Source organism: Pongo pygmaeus, chromosome X (assembly GCF_028885625.2).
Source record: "Pongo pygmaeus isolate AG05252 chromosome X, NHGRI_mPonPyg2-v2.0_pri, whole genome shotgun sequence".
In the NCBI taxonomy this organism is placed as follows: Eukaryota; Metazoa; Chordata; class Mammalia; order Primates; family Hominidae; genus Pongo; species Pongo pygmaeus.
The window spans coordinates 1381058-1405459 of NC_072396.2; the positions used below are offsets into that span (position 1 = coordinate 1381058).

A 24402-nucleotide genomic window follows, 5' to 3' on the forward strand; every position below is an offset into this window, starting at 1 on the left:
ACCAGGCTGATCTTGAATTCCTGACCTCAAGTGATCCTCCCACCTCAGCCTCCCAAAGTGCTGGGATTACAGACATGAGCCACCTCACCTGGCTAATTTTTGTATTTTTAGTAGAGTCGGGGTTACACCATGTTAGTCAGGCTGGTCTCGAACTCCTTACCTCATGTGATCTGCCCCACATTGCAGGGATGACAGGCTGTGTTTATATTTTTCCCCCAGAATATCACTCTGGAGGCTGGAAGTGGTGGCTCATGCCTCTCATCCCAGAAGTTTGGGAGGCCGAGGCGGGCAGATCAGCTGAGATCGGGAGTTCAAGACCAGCCTGACCAACATGGAGAAACCCCATCTCTACTAAAAATACAAAATCAGCCGGGCGTGGTGGCAGGTGCCTGTAATCCCAGCTACTTGGGAGGGTGAGACAGAAGAATCACTTGAACCCGGGAGGCAGAGATTGCGGTGAGCTGAGATTCCACCACTGCACTCCAGCCTGGGCAACAAGGGAGACACTGTTTAAAAAAAAATCACTCTGGGTGTATTACATTCCGCTTTCTATCCTGAACCTTTCCTTCACCCCCACACACGCCATGTGTCCTGAGAAATGGGGCAGAGACCTGGCATGGTCATTTTTTTTTTCCTGAGACAGAGTCTCGCTGTGTCACCCAGGCTGGAGTGCAGTGGTGCGATCTTGGCTCACCGCAAGTTCTGCCTCCCAGGTTCACACCATTCTCCTGCCTCAGCCTCCCGAGTAGCTGGGACTACAGGCGCCCGCTACCACGCCCGGCTAATTTTTTGTATTTTTAGTAGAGACGGGGTTTCACTGTGTTAGCCAGGATGGTCTCGATCTCCTGACCTCGTGATCCGCCCAACTCGGAGTCCAAAAGTGCTGGGATTACAGGTGTGAAGCACCGTGCTCAGCCCCTGGAGTAGGGACAGGGGTGACCTGGAGGCTTGGGTGGAGTAGGGGCAGGGGTGGCCTGGAGGTTTGGCTGAATTGTTTGAACCCGGGAGGCAGAGGTTGCAGTGAGCTGAGATGGTGCCACTGCACTCCAGCCTGACAACAGAGCGAGACTCCATCTCAAAAAAAAAGGGTCTCACTGTGTTGCCCAGGCTGGCCTGCTGCAAAGGGTCTCACTGTGTTGCCCAGGCTGGCCTGCTGCAAAGGGTCTCACTGTGTTGCCCAGGATGGCCTGCTGCAAAGGGTCTCACTGTGTTGCCCAGGCTGGCCTGTTGCCCAGTCTGGTCTGCTGGCATCTTGATGTTGAACTTCCAGCCTCCAGAAGCGTGAGACAACTGTTTTTTTGAGCCACCCAGTTTGCAGAAATTCGCACGACCCCCAGAAATGAATACAGAACCTGTTCAATCCATAAGACGATTAATGAGTGCTAATGATGGGTGAGCATATTGGTTTGGGATCAGTTCTACAGCTGATGAGTCAAGGGCTCGGGGGGGCCTGATGCAGACTATTTTGGGGCTGCGGAGGGGTGCCCAGAAAGCCAGGGAATTCCCACACGCTTTGTGATCCCCTAATAAGGTTAATGAACATTTCTAGAGTGATCCGTCTTTGTTTGAGTACCGGGCAGGCAGCAGGGAGAGTCAGGCAGCAGCCGTGAGCAGGTGGCTCGTCCCCGGCTTGCCAGCAGGCTCCGTGCTCCTTGAAGCAAGCGCTCCAGAGGCTCCGGAAGCCACGGCTGGATTGGAGACAAGATGGGATCCTCAGAGGACCACGCCTATCGACTCCTTAATGAGTACGCCAACGGCTTCATGGTGTCCCAGGTAGGATAAGCTCTGTGGGACAAGGGGGAATAGACTTCCGTTCATCACACTCACGTTCCATTGTTGGGAGTGTCAATCAAGAAAAATGACGAGTCTCCATCATTTTAGGAGGTTTATTTCCCACAGTGAAAGACGTGCACCCACGACGTAGCCTCAGGAGTTCCTGAAGCCATGTGCCCAGGGTGGTTGGGGGACAGCGTGGTTCAATACATTTTACAGAGACATGAGACATCAATCAGTATATGTAAGTACATTGGGCCGGGCGTTGTGGCTCACGCCTGTGATCCCAGCACTTTGGGAGGCTGAGGTGGGCAGATCACCTGAGGTCGGGAGTTCGAGACCAGCCTGACACACACAGAGAAACCCCATCTCGACTAAAAATACAAAATTAGCCAGGTGTGGTGGCAGGTGCCTGTAGTTCCAGCTACTCGGAAGGCTGAGGCAGGAGAATTGCTTGAACCTGGGAGGCGGAAGTTGCAGTGAACCGAGATCGTGCCACTGCACTCCAGCCTGGGCGACGGAGCAAGACTTTGTGTCAAAACAAACAAACAAACAAACAACAAGAACAACAAAAAAGAAATAAAGCTTAAATGAAATACATAGGATTACAAACAAGACAATTTTTATTGAACTGCAACTGTTGAAATTTTAAAAACATTTCATGATAGAGTGGTATATGGAGTAGGGACAGGGGTATATGGAGTAGGGACAGGGGTGACCTGGAGGTTTGGCTGAATTGCTTGAACCTGGGAGGCAGAGGTTGCAGTGAGCTGAGATGGTGCCACTGCACTCCAGCCTGATGACAGAGCGAGACTCCATCTCAAAAAAAAAGGGTCTCACTATGTTGCCCAGTCTGGCCTGCTGCAAAGGGTCTCACTGTGTTGCCCAGGCTGGCCTGCTGCAAAGGGTCTCACTGTGTTGCCAAGGCTGGCCTGCTGCAAAGGGTCTCACTGTGTTGCCCAGGCTGGCCTGCTGCCCAGTCTGGCCTGCTGGCATCTTGATGTTGAACTTCCAGCCTCCAGAAGCGTGGTTGTTTATTAACCCAGTAAATAATTGTACTGTGCATTTATAATAGAGGAGAGTTTTTTCAGGGTTCACCCACAGGGAAGCAACACCTCATTCCTTTTTTTTTTTTTTTTTTTTTTTAATTTTTTTGAGATGGAGTCTTGCTCTGTGGCCCAGGCTGGATTACAGTGGCATGATCTTGGCTCACTGCAACCTATGTCTCCAGAGTTCAGGCTATTCTCCTGCCTCAGCCTCCCGAGTATCTGGGCTTACAGGCACCCACCACCATGCCCAGCTAATTTTTGTATTTTTAGTAGAGACGGGGGTTTCACCATGTTGGCCAGGCTGGTCTCGAACTCCTGACATCAAGTGATCCGCCCACATTAGTCTCCCAAAGTGCTGGGGTTACAGGCGTGAGCCATTGAAATGTCCAGAGCAGGCAAATCCTTCGAGGCGGAAAGTGGACTGGTGGTTTGCAGAGGCTGAGGAGGACTGCGGAGGGAGTCTTTAACGGAGACACTGTCCCTTTTTGTGGTGATGCCAATGTTCTGGAACCCGGCAGATGTGGTGGTTGTACAACATCACAAATGTGCTAAATGCCCCTGAATTATGCTTGAAAAGGGTTAATGATGGCTGGGCTCAGCGGGGACACCTGTCATCTCAGCGCTTTGGGGGTCTGAAGCAAGGGAATCGCTTTAGCCCAAGAATTCGAGACCAGTCTGGGCAACATAGTGAGACCCCCCATCTCTACAATTTTTTTTTTTTTTTGAGACGGAGTTTTGCTCTGTCACCCAGGCTGGAGTGCAGTGGGGTGATCTCGGCTCACTACAAGCTCCACCTCCCAGGTTCACGCCATTCTCCTGCCTCAGCCTCCCAAGTAGCTGGGACTACAGGCGCCCGCCACCACGCCCGGCTAATTTTTTGTATTTTTAGTAGAGACGGGGTTTCACCGTGTTAGCCAGGATGGGCTCGATTTCCTAACCTCGTGATCCACCCGCCTTGGCCTCCCAAAGTGCTGGGATTACAGGCGTCAGCCACCGTGCCGGGCCAAAAATATTTTAAAAATTAGCCAGGGGGGGTGGTGCACACCTATAGTCCCAGCTACTTGGGAGGTTGAGGTTGGAGGATCGCTGAAGCCTAGTGAGCCGAGATTATGCCACTGCACTCCAGCCTGGGTGTCACAGTGAGACTCTGTCTCAGAACAAAAGCCAAAAACCAGCATCATCGTGAAAGGGGGTTGTGTGCTGACGGTATTTTGAGACGTCTGCAACCAATCTCATGTGACTTCAAAATATCTGCGGTTTCTCTCTGTCAGCAGGCCACCGGTTTTTTTGTTTGTTTTTTTCCTTTTTTTTTTTTTCAGACAGAGTTTCCCTCTTGTCGCCCAGGCTGGAGCACAGGGGTGCTATCTCGGCTCACTGCAACCTCTGCCTCCCGGGTTCAAGCGATTCTCCTGCCTCAGCCTCCTGAGTAGCTGGGATGACAGGCGGCCGCCACCTTGCCTGGCTAATTTTTATACTTCTAGTATAAAAATTTTATACTTCTAGTAGTAGAGACGGGGTTTCACCATGTTGGTCAGGCTGGTCTGGAACTCGCAACCTCAGGTGATCCAGCTCAGCCTCCAAAGTGCTGTGATGACAGGTGTGAGCCTGAGTACAGGTTTCACCACGCCCAGATAATTTAGTATTTTTAGTAGAGACGGGGTTTCTCCATGTTGGTCAGGCTGGTCTCAAACTCCTGATCTCAGGTGATCCACCTCGGCTTCCAAAGTGCTGTGATGACAGGCGTGAGCCACCGTGCCTGGCTCCTACAGGTTCCGGTATCATGGCTGTGTTTTGCAAGCACACTCATGGTTGAAGGGAATACCACATCTTAGGAAGAGGTAGTGAAAATTAGAGTGAAGTCTCTTCTCCTTCCTAGTTTGTAGAGCCCCTGAATTTTATCCCTAGGCCCTCAAGGGTTAGAAATACCTATTCCCCAGCCACCGATACGCAGAGCAGCCTCCGCCTACCGGGTTCAAGCGATTCTCCTGCCTCAGGCTCCCGAGTACCTGGGATGACAGGTGCCTTCCACCACGCCCGGCTAATTTTTTTAAAATTATTTTTATTTATTTTTCTGATATGGAGTTTCACTGTTGTTGCCCAGGCTGGAGTGCAGTGGTGTGATCTCAGCTCACTGCAACCTCCGCCTCCCAGTTTCAAGCAATTCTTCTGCCTCAGCCTCCTGAGTAGCTGGGATTTCAGGCGTCCACCACCGCGCCCGGCTAAGTTTTTGTATTTTTGGTAGAGACGGGGTTTCATCATGTTGGCCAGGCTGGTCTCGAACTCCTGACCTCACGTGATCCGCCTGCCTCAGCCTCCCGAAGTGCTAGGATTACAGGCACTCGCCAACACATCTGGCTAATTTTTCTATTTTTTAGTAGAGGTGGGTTTTCTGTTACTGTCCCAGACAACAGTAATTTGCTACCTTTGCCTCGTTTGACCACAGGCCTCCCGCTGGGGCTACTGACTGCTCATTCAAAGCCTGTCGCTGGTCAAGCGGTGTTCAGGGAGGTGGTTTGGTGGGTTCTAAATCTTGGAAGAACACTTACTTTACGGCACACGATACCATGTCATGGGAGTTGTCAGAAGTTTCACAGAACCAGAGTTAATGCAGAGTTAATACCACCTTAAGAGGATCAAACTTAGTACACCCTTAACAGAAACAATTAGCTAATGCAGCTTTCGTAGACCAAGAGTGAATATCACCTTAAGAAGATAACATTTAGTATAACCTTGGCCGGGCACAGTGGGTCACACGTGTAATCCCAGCACTTTGGGAGGCCGAGGCGGGCTGATCACAAGGTCAGGAGTTCGAGAACAGCCTGGCCAATATGGTGAAACTCCATCTCTACTAAAAATACAAAAATCACCTGGGCGTGGTGGCGGGCGCCTGTAGTACCAGCTACTTGGGAGGCTCAGGCAGGAGAATCGCTTGAACCCGGGAGGCGGAGGTTGCAGTGAGCCGAGATCGCACCACTGCACTCCAGCCTGGGGGACAGAGTGGGACCCTGTCTCAAAAAACAAAAACAAAAACAAAAAAGTGGGAGGTAGGGGAGGGATAGCATTGGGACAAATACCTAATGTAGATGATGGGTTGACAGGTGCAGCAAACCACCGTGGCACATGTATACCTATATAACAAACCTGCACGTTCTGCTCATGTACCCCAGAACTTAAAGTATAATGATAATAATAAAAAAAACTCTTTGGGAGCAGAAAAAAAAAAAGATCAAACTTAGCGCACCCTTAACAGAAACAGTTAATGCACCTTTCATAGACCAACAGTGAACTTAGCCATAAGAAGATGACATTTAATAGGCCCTTAAAAGAACAATTAATTGAGACAACCCCGAAAGGAATGAATACAACTTTACTGAATAAAACAGAACACAACGCTAATTTAAAAAGGTTAATACGGACCGGGTGTGGTGGCTCATGCCTGTAATCTCAGCACTTTGGGAGGCCGAGGAGGGAGGATCAGGAGGTCAGGAGATTGAGACCATCCTGGCTAACACGGTGAAACCCCGTCTCTATTAAAAATACTTTAAAAATTAGCAGGGCGTGGTGGCGGGCGCCTGTAGTTCCAGCGACTCGGGAGGCTGAGGCATGAGAATCCCTTGAACCCGGGAGGTGGAGCTTGCTGTGAGCCAAGATCGCACCACTGCACTCCAGCCTGGGTGACAGAGCGAGACTCCATCTCAAAATAAATAAATAAATAAGAAAAAGGTTCGTACAACATTAAAGAACAAGAATTAATATAGCTTTTTTTTTTTTTTTGAGACCGAGTCTCACTCTGTTGCCCAGGCTGGAGTGCAGTGACAGGATCTCGGCTCACTGCAACCTCCGCCTCCTGGGTTCAGGCGATTCTCCTGCCTCAGCCTCCCGAACAGGTGGGATTACAGGCATGCACCACCGTGCCTGCCTACTTTTTGTATTTTTAGTAGAGATGGGGTTTCACTATGTTGGCCAGGCTGGTGTCGAACTCTTGACCTCAAGTGATCTGCTTGCCTCGGCCTCCCAAAGTGCTGGAATGACAGGTGTGAGCCACTGCACCTGGCCTAATATAACTTTAATAGAAAAGGAGCTAATACAAGCTTAGAATAATAAACTTTATGCAGACTTACTGAAACAGTCAATGCAACCTTAACCAAACAGGAATTGATAACAGTTTAACAAAAAAGCTAATACCACCTGAATAGAGTATATCTTAATACAACCTTCATAAGAACAACAACTAATACACTTTGGGAGACCGAGGCAGGCGGATCACGAGGTCAGGAGATCGAGACCACGGTGAAACCCCGCCTCTACTAAAAATACAAAAAATTAGCCTGGCGTGGTGGCAGGCACCTGTAGTCCCAGCTACTCAGGAGGCTGAGGCAGGAGAATGGCTTGAACCCGGGAGGTGGAGGTTGCTGTGGGGCGCGATCACACCACCGCACTCCAGCCTGGCGACAGAGCGAGACTCTGTCTCAAAAAAATAATGATAATAATAATAAACAAATAAATAAAAATACAAAAAAATACAAAACATTAGCCGGGTGTGTTGGCACGTGCGTGTAATCCCAGCTACTCGGGAGGCTGGGGCAGGAGAATCACTTGAACCCGGGAGGTGGAGGTTGCAGTGAGCCAAGTTTGCACCACTGCACTCCAGCCTGGGTGACAGAGCAAGACTCCGTCTCAAAAACAAACAAACAAACAAACAAAAAAGATAGTGGTAGGTCTAATCTGTGTTTCCGTCCCCATGCTGTTGGCATAACGCTAACTGTGAGTATCCTGGAAGACACGTGGTCTCAAGAAACCATCTTTCCCTGTGGTTTGTTTGTAACTTTCTATCAGTAAGGTTGCCTGAGCCTTGGCACCCATCCAAAACGATGTGTGCAAGAAAAGAAATGCACGGATGATTTATTCTTTTTTTTTTTTTTGAGACGGAGTCTCACTCTGTTGCCCAGACTGGAGTGCAGTGGTGCGATTTCGGCTCGCTGCAATCTCCACCTCCAGGATTCAAGCAATTCTCCTGCCTCACCCTCCCCAGTAGCTGGGACTACAGGCTCACACCACCATGCCCAGCTAATTTTTATACCTTTTAGTAGAGATGGGGTTTCACCATGTTGGCCAGGTTAGCCCTGAACTCCTGACCTCAGGTGATCTGCCCACCTCGGCTTCTCAGAGTGTTGGGATTACAGGCATGAGCCACCGTGCCGATTTATTCATTTTTTATAGTTTATGTATTATTTGAAGGCATTACCTGATTACTGCTTTATTTTATTTTTATATTTATTTATTTTATTTTTATATTTATTTATTTATCTATTGAGATGGAGTTTCGCTCTTGTTGCCCAGGCTGGAGTGCAGTGGTGCGATCTCGGCTCACTGCAACCTCTGCCTCCCGGGTTCAAGCGATTCTCCTGCCTCAGCCTCCCTAGTAGCTGGTATTACAGGCGCCCGCCACCATGCCTGGCTAACTTTTTGTATTTTCAGTAGGGACGGGGTTTCACCATGTTAGCCAGGCTGGTCTCGATCTCCTGACTTCGTGATCCGCCCGCCTCGGCCTCCCAAACTGTTGGGATTACAGGCGTGAGCCACCGTGCCCGGCTCTTTTTTTTTTTTTTTTTTTTTTTTTCAGACAGAGTGTCGCTCTGTCACCGAGGCTGGAGTGCAGTGGCGTGATCTCGGCTCACTGCAACCTCATCTTCCCAGGTTCAAGCAGTTCTCCTGCCTCAGCCTTCCGAGTAGCTGTGATTACAGGCACGTGCCATCGTGCCCAGCTAATTTTTGTATTTTCAGTAAAGACGCGGTTTCACCATGTTGGCCAGGCTGGTCTCGAACTTCTGACCTCGTGATCTGCCAGCCTCGGCCTCCCAAAGTGCTGCGATTACAGGCATGAGCCATTGCGCTTGGCCCCACCCTGTTTTCCATAGCGGTGCAACCTCATTTACAAATGCCTCCCGGCTGGGTGCATTAACTCATGTCTATAATCCCTGGCTTTGGGAGGTGGGTGGATCACCTGAGGTCAGGAGTTCGAGACCAGCCTGGCCAACATGGTGAAACCCCGTCTCTACTAAAAATACAAAAATTAGCTGGGTATGGTGGCTCATGCCTGTAATCCCAGCTACTCAGGAGGCTGAGGCAGGAGCATCGCTTGAACCTGCTAAGCGGAGGTTGCAGTGAGCCGAGATCACGCCATTGCACTCCAGCCTGGCAGACAGAGTAAGACTCTGTCTCAAAAAGAGAGACGGAGGACGGGGCACTATAGCTCACGCCTGTAATCCCAGCACTTTGGGAGGCCGAGGAGGGTGGATCACTTGAGGTCAGGAGTTCGAGACCAGCCTGGCCAACATGGTGAAACCCCGTCTCTACTAAAAATACAAAAATTCGTCGGGCATGGTGGAACATACCTGTAATCCCAGCTACTCAGGAGGCTGAGGCAGGAGAATGCCATGAAGCCGGGAGGCAGAGGTTGCAGTGAGCCAAGACTGTGCCACTGCACTCCAGCCTGGGCGATACAGTGAGACTTCATCTCAAAATAAATAAACAAATTAATTAATTAATAAAAATAAATAAATAAATAAATATGCCTGTTTTCCATAGTGGTGCAACCTCATTTGACTCCTCTCAAAAAAAATAATAAATGAATAAGAATATAAATAAAACAATGCTTTCCTCCCCAGCCTGCCATGGTATGGGGTGTTTCTAAGACTGTGGTTCCCAGGAGGCTGAGCGCTGACCTTTTATTTCCACTCATGCTCCAAGGTTCTCTTCGCCGCCTGCGAGCTGGGCGTGTTTGACCTTCTCGCCGAGGCTCCAGGGCCCCTGGACGTGGCGGCAGTGGCTGCAGGTGTTGGGGCCAACGCCCATGGGACAGAGCTCCTGCTGGACATCTGCGTGTCCCTGAAGCTGCTGAAAGTGGAGACGAGGGGAGGAAAAGGTGAGGACACGGGCGTTTTGAAGGAGGCATTTTAAGTAGGCAGCCCACGTGTTCTGTAAAAAGAGAGACCATTTCCATCCTGGCTCACACGGTGAAACCCCGTCTCTACTAAAAAAATACAAAACATTAGCCAGGCGTGGTGGCGGGCACCTGTCGTCCCAGCTACTCAGGAGGCTGAGGCAGGAGAATGGCGTGAACCCGGGAGGCAGAGGTTGCAGTGAGCCGAGATCGGGCCACTGCACTCCAGCTTGGGCGACAGAGTGAGACTCCGTCTGTATTTGCAGGTTTGGGGGTCGTGTAGTTTCTGTGGCAGCTACCGACCTCTGCCCTGGGGACGTCAAAGCTGCCAGAGTGTGAGACCCAGGCTGGCGGATTTCTTGAGCCCAGGAGTTCGAGACCAGCCTGGACCACGTATTTTTAGTAGAGACAGGAGTTCGTCATGTTGGCCAGGCTGGTCTCGAACTCCTGACCTCAGGTGATCCACCCGCCTCGGCCTCCCAAAGTGCTGAGATTACAGGCATGAGCCACCATGTCCAGCCTCAATAGTTATTTTAGACATTCTGTGGAAAGTAATGTACGTTTCCTCTTGAGGCTCATCTGCCTTTGTACTTGCTGCACCCAAACTCCCGATGGGGATTTGTACAAACCGAACCTGACGGGGGTGCTTGCCACCCAGGGTCACCTTTGTGCCTTCCATAGAAGGCTCCAGCTGTACGGGTGTTGCCGCTCCAAGGCGGGAGCAAGACCCCATCTCTAAAAAAGAGATGAGGTTGTAATCATGTTGAAATCACGATGTTGCCGAGCTGGGGAGCGTCCGCCGGCAGCAACTCCGAATCTCACTGCTTTTTCCCTTTTTTGTGTGTGTGTTTCAGCTTTCTATCGAAACACAGAGCTGTCCAGCGCTTACCTGACCACGGTCAGCCCGACATCACAATGCAGCATGCTGAAGTACATGGGCAGGACCAGCTACCGGTGCTGGGGCCACCTGGCAGATGCTGTGAGGTGGGGGCCGCACCCAGGCAGATGCTGTGAGGTGGGGGCTGCACCCAGGCAGATGCTGTGAGGTGGGGGCTGCACCCAGGCAGATGCTGTGAGGTGGGGGCTGCATCCAGGCGGTGACCAAGTCTCAGGACTCCCCCCAGGGGCTGGTGAAGAGGCACTGGAGGAGGCCAAAGGGAAGGTTTCTTTTTCTTAGTTTTTTTTTTTTTTTTTGAGACGGAGTCTTGCTCTGTCACCCAGGCTGGAGTGCAGTGGCACCATCTCGGCTCATTGCAAGCTCCGCCTCCCAGGTTCACTCCATTCTCCTGCCTCAGCCTCCCGAGTAGCTGGCACTACAGGTGCCCGCCACCACGTCCGGCTAATTTTTTAAATATTTTTAGTAGAGACGGGGTTTCACCGTGTTAGCCAGGATGGTCTCGATCTCCTGACCTCGTGATGACCTCGTGGTGACAGGCACCTGTAGTCCCAGCTATTCAGGAGGCTAAGGCGGGAGAACTGCTTGAACCCAGAAGGCAGAGTTTGCAATGAGCTGAGATTGTGCCACTGCACTCCAGCCTGGGCAACAGAGCAAAAACTCTGTCTCAGAAAGAAAGAAAGAAAGAAACAGAGAAAGAGAGAAAGAAAGAGAGAAATACAGAGAGAGAGAGAAAGAGAGAAAGAAAGAGAGAAGGAGAGAGAGGAAGGAAGGAAGGGAGGGAGGGAGGGAGGGAGGGAAAGAAGGGAAATAATGGAAAGAAAGAAAAAGAAAGAAAGAGAAGGAAGGAAAGAAGGAAGGAAGGAAGGAAAGAAAGAAAGAGAGAGGGAGGACCTGGACTCAATAGAAAGGAGTGTCTGGGTGGCCAGGTGCGGTAGCCCACGCCTGTAATCCCAGCACTTTGGGAGGCCGAGGTGGGCGGATCACAAGGTCAAGAGACTGAGACCATCCTGGCTAACACGGTGAAACCCCGTCTCTACTAAAAATACAAAAAATTAGCCAGGTGCGGTGGCGGGCGCCTGTAGTCCCAGCTACTCGGGAGGCTGAGGCAGGAGAAAGGTGTGAACCCGAGAGGCAGAGGTGGCAGTGAGCTGAGATCGCGCCATTGCACTCCAGCCTGGGTGACAGAGCGAGACTTTGTCTCAAAAAAAAAAAAAAAAAAAAAAAAAAGAAAGGAATGTCTGGGTTAAGATAGGGGGTTGTGGAGAAAAAGGTTCTTATTATGTAGATACAATTTTCAGGTAGCAGGCTTCAGAAAGAATAGACTGTTACTGTTTCTTACCCGACTTGGTTCTCTCCTGGATCAGAAAAAAGGAAGGAAAAGGAAGGCGATTCTCTCCAGAATGTAGATTTTCTCCACAACAGATAGCTTTACAGGAGTATTTCAAGCTATGGCAAAGAGAACATGTTTGGGGCTAAATTATTTTTATTTCCTTTTTTTTTTTTTTTTTTTTTGAGACAGGATTTTGCTTTGTTGCCCAGGCTGGAGTGCAGTGGTACGATCTCGACTCACTGCAACCTCCACCTCCCAGGTTTAAGCGATTCTCATGCCTTAACCTCCTGAGTAGCTGGGAGTATAGGCGTCCACCACACCTGGCTGATTGTTTGTGTTTTAGTAGAGACGGGGCTTCACCCTGTCTTTGAGGCTTGTCTCCAACTCCTGAGCTCAGGCTGTCTGCCCCCGTCTTGGCCTCCCAGAGTGTTGGGATTACAGGTGTGAGCCACCACACCCAGCCTTTTATTTTCTTCTTTATCTGTGATGTGTTGTTATGCCAGAGTCAGGTTGGAAACTGAGCTGTGTAATATAGGGTTAAATAAAACCCATGTCACGAGACTTTCTGGTTATAGAGCATTACTCCCCAGACCCCTTAGATAAGAATTTGGGCAAGGAACAAAGAGGTCAGGTGTAACAATTAAGTCCTCAGGTTTAAACAATTAAGCAACAGCTGGCCAGGCGCGGTGGCTCACGCCTGTAATCCCACCACTTTGGGAGGCCGAGGCAGGTGCATCACCTGAGGTCACGAGTTTGAGACCAGCCTGACCAACATGGTGAAACCCCATCTCTACTAAAAAATACAAAAATTAGCCAGGCGTGGTGACGGGTGACTGTAATCCCAGCTACTTGGGAGGCCGAGGCAGGAGAATCACTTGAACCCGGGAGGTGGAGATTGCAGTGAGCCAAGATCGTGCCATTGCACTCCAGCCTGGGCGACACAGCGAGACTCCGTCTCATAAAATAAAATAAGGCCGGGCGCAGTGGCTCACGCCTGTAATCCCACCACTTTGGGAGGCCGAGGCGGGTGGATCACCTGAGGTCACGAGTTCGAGACCAGCCTGAACAACATGGTGAAACCCCGTCTCTACTAAAAATACAAAAATTAGCCAGGCGTGGTGGCGGATGCCTGTAGTCCCAGCTACTTGGGAGGCTGAGGCAGGAGAATGGCGTGAACCCGGGAGGTGGTGATTGCAGTGAGCTGAGATCGTGCCACTGCACTGCAGCCTGGGTGACAGAGCGAGACTCCGTCTCATAAAATAAAATAAAATAGTTAAACAACAGCCTTCCCTCTCTTTTCTTAGAGAAGGAAGGAACCAGTACCTGGAGACGTTTGGCGTTCCCGCTGAAGAGCTTTTTACTGCCATCTACAGGTAACACCCATCACTTTGAAACCAACAACCCATATAAGATTCTGTTTATTTTTAAAGGACTTAGGAGACTCAATCCATTTACTCAAATGGCACAACCCAGGAGGAAGTTGCCATTTAATTTAAAATAACATCCCCCACCCCCACTACTACCCCAGATTTTGCTCGTCTGATGTTTAAATTGATCAGATTCCTGAGGAGGTGCAACTTGACCCTTCCTTCCAAAGGACTACTCACAAACTCAGTGTTTATGTAGAAAATGGAGGCACGGGCCGGGCACAATGGCTCACACCTGTCATCCCAGCATTTTGGGAGGCCGAGGCGGGCGGACCACCTGAGGTCAGGAGATCAAGACCATCCTGGCCAACATGGTGAAACCCCGTCTCTACTAAAAATACAAAAATTAGCCAGGCGTGGTAGCGGATGCCTGTAATCCCAGCTACTTGGCAGGCTGAGGCAGGAGAACTGCTTGAACCTGGGAGGTGGAGGTTGCAGTGAGCTGAGATTGCACCATTGCACTCCAGCCTGGGCAACAAGGGTGAAACTCCATCTCAAAAAAAAAAAAAAAAAAGGAAAGAAAAGAAAATAGAGGCCCAGTTTTTGATTTGTTCAGAGGTGAAGGTGAGGCCAGCTGAGACCTCAGCTCTTCACTTTGCTTTGTGGACGTGGGCACAGCTTTGGCCTTTGCCTGAAGCTCTTACCTAGAATTCCCAGATGGAGGTGAATTGATGGGCCCGTCCGGTGTTCCAACTGGCTGAGGCACGGAGTAGGGAAGGGTATGAAGGACAAGGAGATGGCTGAGTGGTTTGCCTGCCCCCGAACCTCTCCTCTCCTCCCCTCCTCTCCCCTCCCCTCCCCTCTCCTCTCCTTCCCTCCTGTTCCCTCTCTTTTCCTCTTCCATCCTCCTCTCTTTCTCTCCTTTTCCTTCTCTTCTCTCCTGTCTTTTCCTCTCCACCTTCCCCCTCCTCTCTCCCATCTTCCCTCTCTTGTCTCCTGTCTCTTCTCTCTCCTTCCCTCTCTCCTTTCCTCTCCTCTCCTTTTCCCTCCCATCCCCTTTCATCTTCCTTCTCCTCTTTTCCTCTTCCTCTCTCCTCTCTTTCCTCCTTTCTTTCTCTTCCCTTCTCTCCTCTCTTTTCATTTCCACCTCTCCCTTCCCCTCACTTTGCCTACCTCCTCTCCCGTCTTCTCCTTTCTCTCATCTCTGTTTTCATGCCCCGTGTTTCCCCTCCTTTTCTCCTCCTCTCTTCTCCTTGGTCTGCTTTCCTTTCCCCCTTTTCTCTCTTTCTTTCTTTCTCTATCTTCCTTCCTTTCTTTCTTTCTCCTTCCTTCCTTCATTCCTTCCTCTTCCTTCCTTCCTCTCTCTTTCTATCTTTCTTGCTTGCTTGCTGTCTCTTTTTTCCTACCTTCCCTCCTTTCTTCCTTCCTCCCTCCCTCTCTCCTTCCTTCCTTCCCTCCCTCCCACCCTTTCTCCTTCCCTCCCTCCCTTCATTCTGTCCCTCTGTCCCTTGGTCCTTCTTCCTTCGTCCCTCCAACCCACCCTCTTTCATTTCCTCCCTCCGTCACCCATCTCTCCCTTCCTTCCTTCCTCTCTTTCTTTCTTTCTTCCTTCCTTCTTTCCCTCCCACCCTCCCTCCCTCCTTTCTGTCTTTCTCTTTCTTTCTCTTTCTTTCTTTCTTTTTTCTTCCTTCCTTCCTTTCTTTTTTCTCTCTCTTTCTTTCTTTCTCTTTCTTTCTTTCTTTCTTTTTTCTTCCTTCCTTCCTTTCTTTATATATATATATATATATATACATGTGTACGTATATGTGAATATATGTATCTGTTTAGTGGGCACAAGTACCCGGGTCTTCCATGCTTACATGTTGCAGCGTGGAGCCTGGGCTTTTAGTGTACCCATCACCTGAATAGTGTCCCTGGTACCTAAGAGGCAATTTTTCAGCCCTCGCTACTCTGAGGCAAACCCCTGCAGCAGAGAGGACAGGAGGAGAGAGGGAGCTGTGGGGAGGAGGAGCAGGAAACGCTTCCAGCACCAGAGCCCTGTCCGCCTCTGTCTGCACCTTTCCCTCTTGGCCTCTTCCCCAGGATGTGTGCACCTCCCACCCCCTTCCTGGATTTGTCCTCTGGAGCTGGGCTCTGTGGATGGGGGAACATATGATTGACCTTCTTCTTAGAAAACATCTAAACTCCTCTTCGGATAGAAATCCCTTCCCATCCAGCGAACAATCGTCTGTTCTGAATCAACTCCAGGTTTCCCAGAGCTGGGTACACTTTGCTGGCTGACCTACGGTTCCCCCATCCCGAATGACTTCCTGTTCCATTTCCCAAATGCAAGCCTTCCAGGTGCACCTGTGGGGTAGAGCTCCGTTCTCAACAGGGGGTTATGTACGCCCTTGCTCTGGACGCTTCCCCGGATCCTCACCCTCTTGACAAGCGTGGTTTTGCACGCCAGGTCCGAGGGCGAGCGGCTACAGTTCATGCTGGCTCTGCAGGAGGTCTGGAGCGTCAACGGGAGAAGCGTGCTGACCGCCTTTGACCTGTCAGTGTTCCCGCTTATGTGTGATCTCGGTGGTAAGTACGCCTCACCCCTAATACCTCGGAGGTGTGGCTCCTGTTCTGTATGGGGAATGTGTTATAAATGCCTTTTATTTTCTCAATTCTGATGCTTGGTAAGTACCCCCTGCCCCCAAAACCTCAGAGCTGTGTCTCCTGTTCTCTATGGAGACTGCGTTAGCAATGTCTTTTTTTTTTTTTTTTTTTTTTGAGATGGAGTCTTGCTCTGTCACACAGGCTGGAGTGCAATGGCACGATCTCAGCTCACTGCAACCTCCACCTCCATCTCAAAAATAAATAAATAAATAAATAAAAGGATGCGTTCATGTCCTTTGCAGGGACATGGATAAAGCTGGAAACCATCATTCTCAGCAAACTATCGCAAGGACAGAAAACCAGACACCGCATGTTCTCACTCATAGATGGGAAATGAACAATGAGAACACCTGGACACAGGGAGGGGAACATCACACACCAGGGACTGTCAGGGCCTGGGGGGCTGGGAGGCTGGGGGAGGGAGAGCATTAGGACAAATAGCTAATATAAATGAGGAGTCGATGGGTGCAGCAGACCACCATGGCACGTGGATAGCTATGTAACAAAAGTACATGTTCTGCACATGCAACCTAGAACTTAAAGTACAATAAAAAGAAAAAGAAAAAAGACCAGACAGGGTGGAAGGACCCAAGTTCCTGGGTTGGACCCTTCACGGGTGTGGAGGGTCAATGGTGTGTGGAGGGTGAGCGACGTCTCTCAGGTTTATCTCTGAGGGTCAAACAAGCTGTGTCCCCTTCCAGGTGGGGCTGGAGCTGTGGCTAAGGAATGCATGTCCCTGTACCCTGGATGTAAGGTCACCGTTTTTGACATCCCAGAAGTGGTGTGGACGGCAAAGCAGCACTTCTCATTCCAGGAGGAAGAACAGATTGACTTCCAGGAAGGTGTGTTTGTGTCTGTGGGGAAGCAGAGACGTGTCTCACGGCTTCTCCAGGGGGGCTGGATGCTTCTGGGAAATGATGAGGATGTGATGTGGTTTCCTTCTCGCTCCTGACAATACCCTCAAGTCAACACTGTCTGTTATTCATGGTGGATGGAAAGCTGGGTGTAGGCATAGTTTTCTTACAATTATCATTATTATTAGTTTTGATACAGAGTCTTGCTTTGTCGCCCAGGCTGGAGTGCAGTGGTGCAACCTCAACTCACTGCAACCTCCATCTCCTGGGTTCAAGCAATCCTTGTGCCTCAGTCTCCAGAGTAGCTGGGATTACAGGCAGCCACCACCACGCCCGGCTAATTTTTTATTTTTACTAGAGATGGAGTTTCACCATGTTGGCCAGGCTGGTCTAGACCTCCCAACCTCAGGTGATCTGCCCACCTCGGCCTCCCAAAGTGCTGGGATTACAGGCATGAGCCACTGTGCCCGATCGGGTAAATTCTTTAGTGGTGAATTCTGAGATTTTGTTACACCTGTCTCCCAAGCAGTGTGCACTGTACTCAATGTGTAGTCTTTTCAAAAACTTATTTTATTTTATTTATGTATTTTTGAGACAGAGTTTGCATCGGTCGCCCAGGCTGGAGTATAGTGGCACAATCTCGGCTCACTGCACCCTCCATCTCCCCATTTCAAGCAATTCTCCTGCCTCAGCCTCCTGAGTAGCTGGATTACAGTGCCTGCTACCACACCTGACTAATTTTTGTATTTTTTTAGTAGAGACAGGGTTTCATCATGTTGGCCAGGCTGGTCTCGAACTCCTGACCTCGGGCGATCTGCCTGCCTCAGCCTCCTAAAGTGCTGGGATTACAGGCGTGAGCCACCGTGCCCGGCCTTTCTTTTTCTTTTTCTTTTTTTTTTTTTTTTTGAGAGTCCTTTTTCCCTCACCCACCTCCCACATTTCACCCTGAGTCCCCAAAATTCACTGTATCATTCATACACCTTTGCATCCTCATAGCTTAGTTCCCTCTTATAAGTGAGACCATCTGATACTTGGTTTTTCATTCCTGAGTTACTTCACTTAAAACAGCAGCCTCCAACTCCATCCGAGTTGCTGCAAAGGGCATTATTTCGTTCCGTTTTATGGCTGAGTTGTATTCATTCCATGGAGAAAACACCAAATGTAAATAGCTTGCTCATGGGAGGCTGAGATGAGATCTGAAGGATGAGAAGAACCCGGTTTGTGTGAAAGAAACAACCTTGTTGGCTGGGCACAGTGGCTCACACCTGTAATCCCAGCACTTTGGGAGGCCAAGGCAGGCAGATCACAAGGTCAAGAGATCAAGACCATCCTGGCTAACACGGTGAAACCCCGTCTCTACTAACAATACAAAAATTAGCTGGATATGGTGGCGGGCGCCTGTAGTCCCAGCTACTTGAGGCTGAGGTAGGAGAATCGCTTGAACTGGGAGGCGGAGGTTGCAGTGAGCCGAGATCCCGCCACTGCACTCCAGCCTGGAGACAAAGTGACACGCCATCTTAAAAAAAAAAAAAATAGAGCATTGTTTTAGGAACAGTCAGTGCATGCCGAGGTCCTGAGTTGGAAAACGCTTTAAGATTTCCTATTACAGCGTCTATTGTCCTGTTTTCATGCTACTCTCTAAGAGTGTTACGAGTTAAGGTCCAGGCCCGGCACGGTGGCTCACGCCTGTAATCCCAGCACTTTGGGAGCCCAAGGTGGCGGATAACGAGGTCAGGAGATCGAGACCATCCTGGCTAACACGGTGAAACCCCGTCTCTACTAAAAATACAAAAAAAAAATAGCCAGGCGTGGTGGCGGGTGCCTGTAGTCCCAGCTACTCAGGAGGCTGAGGCGGGCGAATGGCATGAACCCGGGAGGTGGAGCTCGCAGTGAGCCGAGATTGCACCACTGCACTCCAGCCTGGGTGACAGAGGGAGACTCCATCTCAGAAAAAAAAAAAAAAAAAGAGGTAAGGCCCAGTGCAGTGACTTGTTTGTCATCCAAGCACTTTGGGAGGCTGAGGTGGGTGGATCACTTCAGCCTAGAAGTTCAGCACCAGCCTGGGTAACATGGTGAGAACCTGTATCTACAAAAAAAAAAAAAAAAAAAATTAGCCAGGTGTAGCAGTGCACACCTGTGGTCCCAGGTGTTCGGGAGGCAGAGGTGGGAAGATTGCTTGAGCCTGGGAGGTGGAGGCTGCAGTGAGCCATGATCGAGCCACTGCACTCCAGCCTGGGCGACAGAGTGAGACTCTGTCTCAAAAATAGAAAAAAAAAAAAAAGAGTTTGTAGCAGGGCTTGTTGGTTGGATAGGACCTGAGAGAAAATGTTTTTTTGTTCATGGTTTTGCAACCTCAACAACTGTTAGGATACCTTATGGTTTAAAGGGAAGCATCCAGGCTTGAAATCTGGAAGCCTGTATGTGACTTCCGTTTACCATGAGACTCCAGGAAAACTGCCTAACTTCCGTGACACACAGTCATATCATTTCTTTTTTCTTTCTTTTTTCATTTTTTTTTGAGACTGAGTTTTGCTCTTGTTGCCCAGGCTGGAGTGCAATGGTGGGATCTTGGCTCACTGCAACCTCCACCTCCCAGGTTCAAGAGATTCTCCTGCCTCAGCCTCCCGAGTAGCTGGGATTACAGGCATGCACCACCACATCCAGCTAATTTTTTTTTTTTTTTTTTTGAGATGGAGTCTCACTCTGTTGCCCAGGCTGGAGTGCGGTGACAGATCTCGGCTCCCTTCAAGCTCCACCTCCCAGGTTCACGCCATTCTCCTGCCTCAGCCTCCCAAGTAGCTGGGACTACAGGCACGCACCACCACGTCCGGGTAATTTTTGTATTTTTAGTAGAGATGGGGTTTCATCATGTTGACCAGGCTGGTCTCAAACTCCTGACCTCAGGAGATCTGCCCGCCTTGGCCTCCCAACGTGCTGGGATTACAGGTGTGAGCCACCATGCCTAGCCTTTTTGTATTTTTAGTAGAGATGGAGTTTCATCACGTTGGCCAGGTTGGTCTTGAACTCTTGATCTCAGGTGATCCGCGTGCCTCAGCCTCCCAAAGTGCTGGGATTACAGGCATGAGCCACCGCGCCTGGCCTTTTTTTTGTATTTTTAGTAGAGATGGGGTTTCACCGTGTTGACCAGGCTGGTCTCAAACTCCTGACCTTAGGAGATCCACCCGCCTCAGCCTCCCAAAGTGCTGGGATTAGAGGTGTGAGCCACCGTGCCCAGCCAGTCATATCATTTCTGAAGTGAGGGGTGTGGCCAGGGTCTCCACGACTACCTTCAGTTTCAATAATTCACTAGAAGGACCCACTGAGATCAGAAAAGCCATCCTACTCATAGTTATATTTATGACAATGAAAGAATACAGATGCATATCAGCAAAGGAGAAAGGAGCATGGGATAGAGTTCGGGAGAAATAACACGTGAGCTTCTGGTTGTCTTCTCCCAGTGGAGCTGTGGACAGCAATTAATTCCCCCAACAACAAGGTTTGACAACACACACCACTCACTGCCAGCCTGAAGAGCCTCCGTAAGCCCTGACATCCAAGGTGATCCTGTTGCTCAAAGCTCCTATAGTAAATCCCACTGTTAGTACAAACTATCCTGGGTGGCCCAGAGACCCAGCTGAACAAAGATACCCTTGTGGGGTAGGACATTCTTAGAGATTAGACTTGCCAATAAAATGCCAATCCTCTCTTTAGAATGTGGAGGGTTTGGACAACACAGGCCTGCTGAGTTAACCCCCGCCCCCCCTTTTTTTTTTTGAGATGGAGTCTCGCTCTGTCACCCAGACTGGAGTGCAGTGGCGTGATCTAAGCTCACTGCAACCTCTGCTTCCCAGGTTCAAGCAATTTTTTGCCTCAGCCCCCTAAGTAGCTGAGATTACAGCCGCCCATCACCATGCCTGACTAATTTTTTGTATTTTTAGTAGAGACAGGGTTTCACTATCTCGGCCAGGCTGGTCTTGAATTCCTGACCTCGTGATCCACCTGCCTCGGCCTCCCAAAGTGCTGGGGATTACAGGGGTGAGCCACCGTGCCTGGCCTGAGTTAACTCTTTTTTTTCTTTTTTCTTTTTTCTTTTTTTTTTGAGATGGAGTCTCGCTCTGTCGCCAAGGCTGGAGTGCAGTGGTGCGATCTCGGCTCACTGCAACCTCCACCTCCCGGGTTCATGCCATTCTCCTGCCTCAGCCTCAAGAGTAGCTGGGACTACAGGCGCCTGCCACCATGCCTGGCTAATTTTTTTGTATTTTTAGTAGAGACAGGGTTTCACCGTGTTAGCCAGCATGGTCTCAATCTCCTGACCTCGTGATCTGCTTGCCTCAGGCTCCCAAAGTGCTGGGATTACAGGTGTGAGCCACTGAGCCCGGCCTTTTTTTTTTTTTTTTTTTTGAGACGGAGTCTCGCTCTGTTGCCCAGGCTGGAGTGCAGTGGCACGATCTCAGCTCACTGCAACCTCTGCCTCCTGGGTTCAAGCAATTCTCTGCCTCATCCTCCCAAGTATCTGAGATTATAGGCGCCCACCACCATGCCCAGCCAATTTTTGTATTTTTAGTATGGATGGGGTTTCACCATTTTGGCCAGGCTGGTCTTGAACTCCCGACTTCGTGATCCACCTGCCTCGGCCCCCCAAAGTGCTAGGATTACAGGAATGAGCCACCGTGCCTGGCCTGAGCTAACTATTTACTGCACAGAGCTCACCAAGATCTCTCCCAAGACTGGCACCTTATAATTTTGCGGGAAAACTATGACGAGACTTGAGTGTTTGACATCGCACACACATAAAGGGTCAGTCTTGCGTATTTACTTTAAATGTGGAGAACAGGTCTTGACTGTAGGTTCAGTTCAACTCATCAGTTAGGAGCTGCTGACCGAATTCCCAGGGACTCCTGGAATCCGCAGCTTTGGGTGATATCAGCAGCTGTAGTTTTGCAGGGGACATCAGAAAGAAAGAAAGAGATAACATGGGCCAGGCACAGTGGCTCATGCCTGTAATCCCAGCACTTTGGGAGGCTGAGGCGGGCAGATCACCTGAGGTTGGGAGTTCGAGACCAGCCTCAGCAACATGGAGAAATCCTGTCTCTACTAAAAATACAAAAATTAGCTGGGCATGGTGGCACGTGCCTGTAGTCCCAGCTACTCAGGAGACTGAGGCAGGAGAATCGCTTGAACGCAGGAGGTCGAGGTTGCGGTGAGCAGACATCACACCATTGCACTCCAGCCTGGGCGACAGGAGCAAAACTCCATCTCAAAAAACAAACAAAAAACAAAAAGAAAGAAATCATATTATGATTTTTTTTTTAAAGGAGAAGGAGAGAAAGAGGCCACACTTATCATTCAGTATTTTCTTATCTTTCTCCTGAGCCTTTTTGTTTTTCAAGTCTAGGTCTGCAGGTCACTAGCCTGGAAAACGTGGGAAAGGTTTGACCCATTCAGGTGACCTTTTGTGCCTGGAATAGGTTTAGTCAAATGGGATTGGATTGCAGGCTGACCTCAGGGTGCCTGCCCTGTGTTCCAGGGGATTTCTTTAAAGACCCTCTTCCGGAAGCAGATCTGTACATCCTGGCCAGGATCCTCCACGACTGGGCAGACGGAAAGTGCTCACACCTGCTGGAGAGGATCTACCACAGTTGCAAGCCAGGTAAGTTGTGGGGTTTGCATTTCAGCGTGTGCTTGTGACTTGGGGCAGAATTGCAGGAGTCACATTCAGAAGGCAGACACTGAAATCATCCCACAGGTAAGTGTAGACATCCTGCCCAATGGCTTTCCTTTTAGATAACGACCTGCAATAAATAGGGTCCTAATTTCTATTCTATTGATAAAACCACATAAAGATGGAAAAAGTGAAAGGTCCTCTGAAACTTCAGTGGCCTCATTTTGATGAAATTCTTTCAGAATTAGGCTAGTATTTGTGTGTGTGATGAGGACAGTGCCCCACTGACTTCTGAGGTCCACTCATCCTGATGGTTCATGAGGATGTGGGCACAGCCTCTGTGTGTGTGTTGTGGACAGTGTCCCAGTTCTCCTGTGAGGTCCACCCATCCTGATGCTTCATGAGGACGTGGGCACAGCCTTTGTGTATGTGTTGAGGACAGTGTCCCAGTTCTCCTGTGAGGTCCACCCATCCTGATGCTTCATGAGGATGTGGGCACAGCCTCTGTGTGTGATGGGGGCAGTGTCCCAGTTCTCCTGTGAGGTCCATCCATCCTGATGCTTCATGACGATGTGCACACAGCCTCTGTGTGTGTGATGAGGACAGTGTCCCAGTGTGCTGTGAGGTCCACCCATCCTGATGGTTCATGAGGATGTGGGCACAGCCTCTGTGTGTGTGTTGTGGACAGTGTCCCAGTTCTCCTGTGAGGTCCACCCATCCTGATGCTTCATGAGGACGTGGGCACAGCCTCTGTGTATGTGTTGGGGACAGTGTCCCAGTTCTCCTGTGAGGTCCACCCATCCTGATGCTTCATGAGGATGTGGGCACAGCCTCTGTGTGTGATGGGGGCAGTGTCCCAGTTCTCCTGTGAGGTCCATCCATCCTGATGCTTCATGACAATGTGCACACAGCCTCTGTGTGTGTGATGAGGACAGTGTCCCAGTGTGCTGTGAGGTCCACCCATCCTGATGGTTCATGAGGATGTGGGCACAGCCTCTGTGTGTAATTGGGACAGCATCCCAGTGTCCTGTGAGGTCCATGCATCCTGATGGTTCATGAGGACATGGGCACAGCCTCTGTGTGTAATGGGGACAGCATCCCAGTGTCCTGTGAGGTCCATGCATCCTGATGGTTCATGAGGACATGGGCACAGCCTCCATGTGTATGTTCGTGATGGTGTCCCAGTTCTGCTGTGAGGTCCACCCATCCTGATGGTCCATGAGGACATGAGCACAGCCTCTGTGTGTGTGTTGGGGACAGTGTCCCAGCTCTCCTGTGAGGTCCACCCATCCTGATGCTTTATGGGGACGTGGGCACAGCCTCTATGTGTGTGTGTGATGGGGACGGTGTCCCAGTGTCTTGTGAGGTCCATCCATCCTGATGGTTCACGAGGACATGGGCACAGCCTCTATGTGTGTGATGGGGACAGTGTCCCAGCGTCCTGTGAGGTCCACCCATCCTGGTGATCCATGAGGACGTGGGCACAGCCTCTGAGTGTGTGATGGGGACAGTGCCCCGGCTGTCCTTATGGTTCACTGGGACTTTGGCACAGTCTGTCTGTGTGTTTGTGTGTGATGTGGACTGTGCCCCTCCCTTTCTAGGTGGTGGCATTCTGGTAATTGAAAGCCTCCTGGATGAAGACAGGCGGGGTCCTCTGCTCACGCAGCTCTACTCTCTGAACATGCTTGTGCAGACGGAAGGACAGGAGAGGACCCCCACCCACTACCACATGCTCCTGTCTTCTGCTGGCTTCAGAGACTTCCAGTTTAAGAAAACAGGAGCCATTTATGATGCCATTCTAGCCAGGAAATAACTTTTTCTTGTGATCTGGAACTACCGTCAAGGCACACAAGACATAATAATAAAGAGATGTATCTCCA

General features: G+C 50.1%; 1 protein-coding gene across 3 annotated transcripts; it reads left to right on the forward strand.

Moving 5' to 3' along the window:
- The first annotated feature begins 1563 nt into the window (after nt 1–1563).
- On the forward strand, nt 1564–24402 carry ASMT (acetylserotonin O-methyltransferase). 3 transcript variants are annotated; one of them, XM_054472630.2, is made up of 9 exons: nt 1705–1773; nt 9573–9747; nt 10620–10749; nt 13298–13366; nt 15810–15928; nt 16249–16330; nt 16706–16848; nt 22388–22510; nt 24124–24402. In XM_054472630.2, exons 1-9 carry the CDS (start codon nt 1705–1707, stop codon nt 24333–24335), a joined length of 1122 nt encoding a protein of 373 aa, XP_054328605.1. In that variant the 3' UTR covers nt 24336–24402. The 3 variants fall into 3 exon arrangements, with proteins under 3 accessions (XP_054328606.1, XP_054328607.1, XP_054328605.1); XM_054472631.2 differs by lacking the exon at nt 16249–16330 and having other exon boundaries at nt 1564–1773; nt 16708–16848; XM_054472632.2 differs by lacking the exons at nt 16249–16330; nt 16706–16848 and having other exon boundaries at nt 1638–1773.